We start from the raw sequence: 9344 nt of genomic DNA on the forward strand, positions 1-9344 counted from the left end.
ACCCCGCAAGACCAGGTGGGTATATATGTTATACACATTTAAGGGGACCCTATGCTTCTTTTTAAACAACACTTGAGAAATACAATTACTCCTGAGTATTCTCCACTAGGCAGGTAACTATAATCATTCACTTCTATAGCCTGGTGCTTTGCATAGTAAATGGTCCATAGCATATGCCAAAGGGATAAAAATATGATTATACAATGATTGGCACTCTTTCTCCTGTGTTGCAAATACCAGACAATATTTTGTATCATGTTTTATCTATCAAAGAGTACAGTTAGAAGACCGGAATGCTGTCAGAGCACTACATACCGTTGCTGAAGTGATTATTTGTTCTAGGAATGCAAACAGAAAACACCACCACCACAATAAACAGCTGATTCTTCTTATCACAATGTGCCCTCCTAGATATTACCATACCGTGTGTATGAGGATGTGGTTCAGAGTAAGGTGCTGTTTGCAATGAAGCAAGCCACATATGACTGACCTTTCCCTGCATCTTAGGAAGCACTGTAATGAAAATTCATATACGGTAGGTAGATTACTGATCACAAGACCTAAAACCCCAAAACTAATAAGAAGTTAATGTCCTTCTGTATAGCCACCTCCACCTTTAACTCTTTATCCTGCCTCCTGCCTTTTAATTTTTTGTAGAAATCTTCTCCATGATATGTATTTGTTTATTATCAGATCGCACTCCCAACCTTACAAAATATATGTTCAATGAGAAGGACTCATCACTTTTCATCTTTTAGCACTTGAAAATATTTAGCACTTAGCAATTACACAATAAGTATTTGTTCAAATTATAGACAGAACAAATCCTTAGATTCTGACTACTCTATTCACTTATTCAGAAATAATAAGCAATTCCTACATGCCATATGTAGTATTAAATAATGGGAATATATTTCTTTCATATATTCATTATCTTATTAAAGAATCACTTTGCCAAATTTTTAATCTATAGAGTAATTTGGAAAAATGTATCTGTTTCCAACATTTGGTCTTTTAAAGAAGGACCATAGGCCAGAAACAGTGGCTCACACCTGTAATCCCGACACTCTGGGAGGCCAAGGCAGGTGCATTACCTGAGCTCACAAGTTCGAGAACAGCCTGAGCCAGAGAGAGACCTTGTCTCTAAAAATAGCCAGCCATTGTGGCAGGCACCTGTAGTCCCAGCTACTTGGGAGGCTGAAGCAAGAGGATCTCTTGAGCACGAGAGTTTGAGGTTGCTGTGAGCTATGACGCCACAGCTCTCTACTGAGGGTGACAAAGTGAGATTCTGTCTCAAAAAAAAAATTGAAGGAACCATGGTATGTCTCTCCATTTTTTAAATATCTTCTTTCCCATCTGAGTAGAAGTTTAAATTTTTCTTCATATTAATCCTAGACATTGTTGGGTTTATTACTATGTGGCTATTATAAATGGATTGTTTCCCATTATATCTTCTAAATGGCTATTTCTATGCAGATAAAAGGTACTGATTTTCCAATTTTTAGTTAAATCCAACTGCTTTTTACAATTTTTATTATTTTGATCAAGTATGGAGTTGTTTTGATAGCTTAGCTTTTATAGGTAGATGAGCCTTTTTAAAAATTTCTGGTTTTAACCTATATACATGTATATAAGATGTAAAACATGAAGTTTTGGCATACATAGACAGTGAAACCATTACTACAGTCAAACAAATTAACATATCCATCACCTTCTGTAATTGCCTTTTTTGTATGGTAACAGCATCTAAAAATCTACTTTGAACAAATTTTCAGTATACAATATTACTAACTTGTCTTCACGCCGCAGACTTTATCTCTAGATTTATTCATCCTACCTAACTATAAATTAGCATACTTTGACCTTCTCCCTATTTCTTCCCACTCCCCTCCCATAGTAACCACCTTTCTACTTGGTTTCTATTTATCCAACATTTTAAAATTCCACATAAGTGAGATCATACAGTATTTTTCTTTCTGTTTGCCTTATACTTAGCAGAATGCCTTCCAAGTTCATCCATGTTGTCACAAATGGCAATTATCTCCTATTGTAAGACTGAATAATATATCATTGTGTATACACAGGGTGGACGTAAAGTTCATGGGCAATTTAAAATAGTTCACTATTTTATATATCACAATTCCTTTATCCAGTCATCCAATGATGGTTGTTTCCATATCTTGGCTATTGTGAATAATGCTGAAATGAACATCAAAGGGCAGACATCTCCAGGAGGTGCCAATTTCATGTCCTTTGTGTATATGCCCAGAGGTGGAATTGCTGGGTCATATGGTGCTTCTATATTTAGTTTTATGAGGAATTTCCATATCATTTTAATTAATGGCTGCACCATTTCACATTCCCACCAACAGTGTACAAGGGTTGCCTTCTCGACATCCTTGCCAACACTTGAACACTTGTTATCCTTTGTCTCCTTTTAATGGCCATCCTAGCAGGTGTGATGTAATAACTCATTGTGGTTTTGATTTGCATTTCCCTGATGATAGTGAAGTTGAGCACTTTTTCATATACTTGCCCATTTGTATGTCTTCTTTGAAAAAAAAAAAGTCTACTCAGTTTTTTGCTATTGAGTTGTGCGAGTTCCTTATATATTTTGAATGTTAACTCTTCAGATTTATGGTCTGAAAATATTTTCTCTCAAGCCTTAAGCTGCCTTTCATTTTGTTATTATTTTCTTTGCCATGGAGAAGACTTTTATATAGTCCCAATTTGTTTATTTTTGCTTCCGTTGCACGTGCTTTGGTGTGATATCAAAAAAAAAATCATTTCCAAAGCCAATATCAAGCAACCTTTGATTTTATCAATCCCTATATTTTCTAGAATTTTCATGCTGTCGAGTTTTACAGTTAGGTCTTTAATCTATTTTGAATTTATTTTTGTGTATGGTATAAAATGAGGGTCCAGTTTCATATTTTTGCATATGGATATCCAGTTTTCCTGGCACCAATTAATCTTCTAAAACTTTATACTTCTGTCCCTTAAATAATTTTATGTTTTACTATTAAACAAATCTTACATTTTACTATTAAATATGCTGCCAAGTTGTTGATTTCAGAGAGATAATTATTTTTCCTGTCATAACTGCAAGTTCCCATCACTAACTTTTAAGAGTTCTTCTTCATTCTTAAAATGGGCATTTAACCTTTTCAAGCACCTTCAGCATTTATGTGAAAACTTTTCTTATGAGACCTACTGAGAGGATACATTATATGAATAACTCTCATGATATTAAACCATTTCCATGTTGGAGTAAAACTTTCTTAGTCACAAAGGATTAATTCATATTTAGAATTGAAAATAGATCCATAATTTGTGTATGCATGAAGGAAACATATCTGAATTATGCAGCATCATAAAGTGAACTGGGCTATTTTCTACCATGTTCCATGCTGTTTCTTTCAAAGGGGTCTTATTTATAATACAAAAGATCATAAAAGAAGGGAACCAAAAGTCACTGTATCATAAACTAGGAGTCATAACACTAGTTCCTTCTGCCATGCTTGGTGTAGTTCAAGTTACCACATTCTTCTTAGTAAAGTATCTCAAGAATGGAAGAAAAAGTATCCAATGTACTCAGTCTTACTATGAAACCAATTTATGGCTTTCTTACGAAAGCTATAACCCAATTATAGCCCAAGAAGAAGGGGAAAGGAGAGAGGGAGGGGAGAAGAGCGGGGAGGATGGGTGGAGAGAGAGTAATTGGTGGGACCACACCTATGATGCATCTTACAAGGGTACATGTAAAATTTACTAGGTGTAGAATATAAATGTCTTAACACTATAACTAAGAAAATAACACAATAACTAAGAAAATGCTGTGAAGGCTATGTTGACCACTTTGATGAAAACATTTCAAATTGTATATAAAACCAGCACATGGTACCCCATGATTGCATTAATGTACACTGCTATGATTTAATAAAAAAAATATGTATTTTTAAAAATGAGAAAAAGGTATCAAATTTGTGGGTGGAAGACATGAACAGCAACATGTTCTAGTTGATGGCAATCAAGCTTGGAACCATCTATGGTATTGTTGGGTGGTATTGGAAGATATGCCCTGACGATAAGGGGAAACTATTGTGTATATCCCAGAAAAAACAAGTATCCTTCATATGATATTTCTTTAATGGTATTACTATGTAAAACTGAGTCTATGTATCTGCTAAATAACAGTAACTTTATATATGTTCCTTCCTATACAACACCCCTATATTTTTAAATACCTTAGAAATTCAGAAACACAAGTACACTTTCAAAATAATTAAAATCTCACATTTACTTTTCAATAATACTAGCACTTATATACCACTTACTATTTACCAAGCTTGTTCATTCCAGCTCTTTCTCTCTCTGTACACAAACATATATATATATATATGTGTGTGTATATATATATATATATATACACACACACACACACACCATATTATACATTTATTTAATTCTCACAACAACCCTGAAATGTAGGTCCTATTATTGACCCCCTTGCATTGATGAGGAAGTTGAGGCACCAAACAATTAAATAACTTGCCCAATACTGCATTGCTAATAACTGTCAGCCAGGATACAAACAACACTAACATATTCCAAATGCTTCATCCAAACTGTACAATCAAGCTATTGGGAATAACAGACACCCCATGGCACCTGAAAAACAAGGCTGTGTTTCTTTAAACCATTAATTTAAAATTCTAAATTGTCAGAATAAGCTTTAAATGTCTCCATGGGAACTCTTTGATATGGTTTAATTAGATTTTAAATAACAAAAATGTACATGCAATCACAGAGTAATCCTATTATTAAAAATTCATTGTTGATGCCAGATGCAGTGGCTCACATCTGTAATCCCAGCACTTTGGGAGGCCAAGGCAGGAGGATTGCATGAGGCCAAGAGTCCAAGACCAACCTGGGAAACATAATAAAACCTTGTCTCTACAAAAAGTAAATAAATAAATAATAAATAAATTAGCAGTGTATGATGGCATACGCCCATAGCCCTAGCTACTCAGGAGGCTAAGGTGGAAAGATTTATTGAGCCCAGGGGTTCAAGAGGCTGCAGTGAGCTGTGGTTGTACCACTGTACTCACTAGGCCTGGGTGACAGAGTGAGACTCTATCTCTAAAAAAATGAGTAGGAGGAATAATTTGTTGTTGAGACATCTATTCTTAAGCTGTGGATAACTATATTTATTCATAGATATGCTTTTAAAACTATGAATTCAAATCAGTGTCTGCACTCACTGAATTCTAGTGTTCACAATTTATACCAATTATGTTTTCTAATTACATTCTCCATTTTTTCATTAGCTCAGGGCACAATCTCCCTAACATCATCTCTATTCCATTTCTTTATAATACTGGCATTCTCTAATTCACTCAAACAAGAAATACTCATTTTATACCAGGTATTCAACAAGTATTTACTGAGTTAACTGCTTATGTTAGCTATATAAATGCGTAAGAAAGACACTATATAACTTATAAGGTAAACTGTTTCTATAAATATACCGGTTATGGAGTATTGCAGCAACCAATTCTCCTCTATGCAGATGATCCATCACCTCTAAAAGCTGGATAATGACCTGTTCGGGAGAAAAAGAAGCCAATATTTACTACAAAGATCAATACTAGAAATTTCAAATTGTGCTACTTTATAATAGTTTACATATTTTATGATTAATTTAAAAGCAAACTATATGCTCATGCACCCAATGTCCATATTAAAACTTATGAAAATTAAGAAACTGAATCTTTTAAAAAAGTGAAATAGTCAAAATGCTTACAAAATTCAACCAAGAACCATTGAATATTACGGACTAAATTTCAAGAGAAATCATTAGCTAACAATTACCCATGGAAAACTAACAAAGTGCAGTAGCCTCCCCTTATCCAAGGTTTGGCTTCCTGTAGTCTCAGCTACCAGTTGTTAACTGGGGTCCAAAAATAATAGATGAAAATTTCTAGAAATAAGCAATTTGCACATTTTTAAACTGCGTGTTGTTCTAAGTAGTATGATGAAATCTCACACTGCCTCACTCCATCTTACCCAGGATATGAATCATCCTTTTGTCCAGCATACCCATTCTGTCTACACTACACTCCTGCTAGTCACTTAGTAGCCTTCCCAGTTATGAAATCAAAATGACAGAGTATATATAGGGTTTGGTGCTATCGGAGGCTTCAGTCACCCACTGGGGGTCTTGGAAACCCCTATGACCTGCAGTAAAAGGGAACTACTTATACAAGTAGTTGGATTAAACTGAGAATAAAGTAAGGAGTAAGAATATTATTTTCTTGAACTGGACTGAATATTTATGTCGGTAGTTATTTCCATGGGAGAAGAACAGGTGAGTTTTGGCAAACTGAACTACATTTTACATAATTATTGTTAGTAAGGTCAATGTATATTTCATTGACGAGGTGGAGTATATTTTAAATATTTATTTGATTTATTTCAAATATATTGAAAAGAAAAGAAAATGTATAATTTACTAAAATGTACAATTTCATTCTTAATAAAATAAATGTATCATACCAGGAAGATAAAAAAATGTATGATATGCAATTTGGGTTTTTTCATAAAATTACAGGAAGACCTAAAATAACTAAGCAAGGTGGGGGAGTAGGATTCTTCACTGTCCTCACCCCTCTTCCAGCCTCTTAATTTAAGGAAAAGAAGCTAAAGGCAATAAAAGTATTCCATTTCATTGGTCTTCATAACTCCAAAAAGAAAACAAATTGAATGACAATACAGCACTTATGTTTATTTGTATAATCATGCTTTTCTGCTTACAATCCTGGTATTACAAGATATTTGAGTAGGCTAAATTAAATTAAAATTTTTTCAGTATCTCAAAAATGAAGTGGCCTTTGAATTACCTTTTCTAAAATATGTTAAAGTGATGAGAGAATTTTTAGATGCTGAAATTTTTTAATTTCGTTTAGGCAAAGGGCAAAATACCTATCTAGATTACTACTAGGAATTTTGTACTTTGAAACTAAATAATTAATGGCCTGTTTCACTAAATTCATCTAAGATGAGACATATAGATTTCAAAATCAGGTACACAATTTTTTTTTTCTTAATCCCTGCTGTGGCTTTAATGTGTGCCCCAAGAAGTATGTACTGGAAACTTGATCCACATGTAGCAGCATTGAAGGTGTTCAAGTCATGAAGACACTGCCCTCATGAATGGATTAATGTCATTATCACAGGAGTAGGTCTCTTATGTAACAAAAGGACTGGGTCCAGCCTTCTCTCCCCTGCCTTTTCCCTTCTGACTTTTGCCATGGGATGAAGCAAAAAGAAGACTCTTGCCAGCTGCCAGTTCCTTGATTTTGAACTTCTCAGCCTCCTGAACTGGGAGAAACAAATTTCTGTTCATTATAAATTACCCAGTCTCAGGTAATTTGTGCTGTTATAGCAGCACAATCCCCTCATTTCAATCAATCCCTCTGCAGCACATAGATTTCTGAGCCTGAAGCTCTCCCATTCAAATTCTCCCCAAAATAAACTCTCTGGTCTCCTGAGGAAGCAGGGAATTGGCAAGTGGACATCAGACTCTAGCCACTTATTATACAGATATTCAATGAATAACCTATATTTTCAATCTCATGACACATCCCTCCCGTCTACAAACCAGAAGCTTCCAATTCTTGAGATATTAATATTTCTATGGAAAGAATTAGTTAGTTTCTCCCACAAATTCATGTAAAGGAAGATGTTGAAGCTGTAACTTCTTTTGCTCGAAGTAAAAATTAGTTTCAAGCTTATATCTGTCAATGCTTCTGCTCCTGTTCTTCTTTGCCTTACTGAAATTTCCCATTTCCCTACTCCAATTTCAATGCATTAGGGAGAGAAGGTAAATATATGTCTTCAAATTTATGTGGGATTTAACTGAATCATTTTTAACCAGGGAATATATATATATATATACAAATTCATACTATATATATTTCTACTAATTATGCGTGTTATATATTTATATATATTAAACATGTATATTGATCAAATGTATAGAGCTATATTTGAAAATTAACATTGGCCACAATAAAGGGATGGACCAGAGAAAAACAGACTAGAAGTTTAAATATGAATTAGGAAACTCCTTCCCTAGACAAGGCATGACACAAGAGCCCAAGAAGTGGGTGGCATATGTGACTCAAGGAGTAGGGCGCCAGCCCCATATACCAGAGGTGGCAGGTTCAAACCCAGCCCCAGCCAGAAACTGCAAAAAAAAGAGAAAGGGCAGCACCTGTGGCTCAAAGGAGTAGGCCACTGGCCGCATATACTGAAGTGGTGAGTTCAAACCCGGCCCCGGCCAAAAAGTGCAAAAAAAAAAAAAAAAAGCCAGGAAGTGCTACAGAAATAACCAGAGATAACTAGGACATGCTGACTGAATGATCACCAACATATCACTACGGGGATAAGGAGACATCAAAGACAAGAATCACACAATTGATTTAAATAACTGGGTTAAGTAATGATATAAGTTAGGTAGTATACAGAGAAGGAAAACTATTGAAAGAAAAGACATTAATTTGATGTAGATATATTTATATATTATAGGGCACTCCACACCATATCTAATATATAATTGAAAAGTGTAACTAGATTTAGATTATAACTAAAAATGACAATGTAGTAATATTTAGCCAGTTAACTAACAGGTAAAGTGAGGAGACTGGAAAATATCACTGAAGAGTATATTCACCATGTTTTCATTGGGTAGGATCCCAATGAAACAGAGGAAGACAAACCAGAAAGAAAAATAGAGAACGGGTAGAAGGAAAACTAAGAGAACTGTAAAATAAAAAGCTAGAGGACAAGAATGTTCAAGATCATTCAAAAGTTTCAAGGTCTACTGAGACCAAGTAAAGAAACAACTACTTGATTTCACAACTACAAAATGAGTGGCGAATTTTTTAAAGATCAGTTTCAGTATCAGTAGGGAGACCTATATTGCAATGGTTTGAAAAATAAACCAAAATAAATTCCTTCTTTCAAGATCTTGGGAGGAACTTAAATACATCAGGGAATTATTCTCTGGTAAATATGGCCTTTCAAACTAATGAGGGAAAGGGGGATGTTAAATAAATTATTTGGGGCCAATTAGGTAGTTTTCTTTTTTTAAAGCATAGGTTGCACACTATTTCGCTTATTACCCTAAAATAAACTCCAGAAGGATAAAAAAATTTGAGGTACAAAATGAACCTGAAAGAGCACCAAGAGAGATCTAGAAGCAGATTTTCGCTCCTACTCCAATCTCTGGTTTGGCCCACCTGCCTCTACTCTAGTCTTCACCATGTCCATCAGGGTTA

General features: G+C 34.7%; 1 protein-coding gene across 1 annotated transcript in view; it reads right to left on the reverse strand.

Annotated features, from left to right (window-relative positions):
* Window positions 1-9344, reverse strand: part of KLHL13 (kelch like family member 13) — a 213772-nt gene that overhangs the window by 125879 nt on the left and 78549 nt on the right. Inside the window, exon 2 of the mRNA XM_012809666.1 lies at window positions 5532-5605. Coding sequence (XP_012665120.1) covers window positions 5532-5581 — 50 coding nt within the window. The 5' untranslated portion in view covers window positions 5582-5605. The remainder of the gene's footprint in view (window positions 1-5531; window positions 5606-9344) is intronic.

The sequence above is a fragment of the Otolemur garnettii genome, unplaced genomic scaffold (genome assembly GCF_000181295.1).
Source record: "Otolemur garnettii isolate 467f Iridium unplaced genomic scaffold, OtoGar3 scaffold00110, whole genome shotgun sequence".
NCBI classification, from domain to species: Eukaryota; Metazoa; Chordata; class Mammalia; order Primates; family Galagidae; genus Otolemur; species Otolemur garnettii.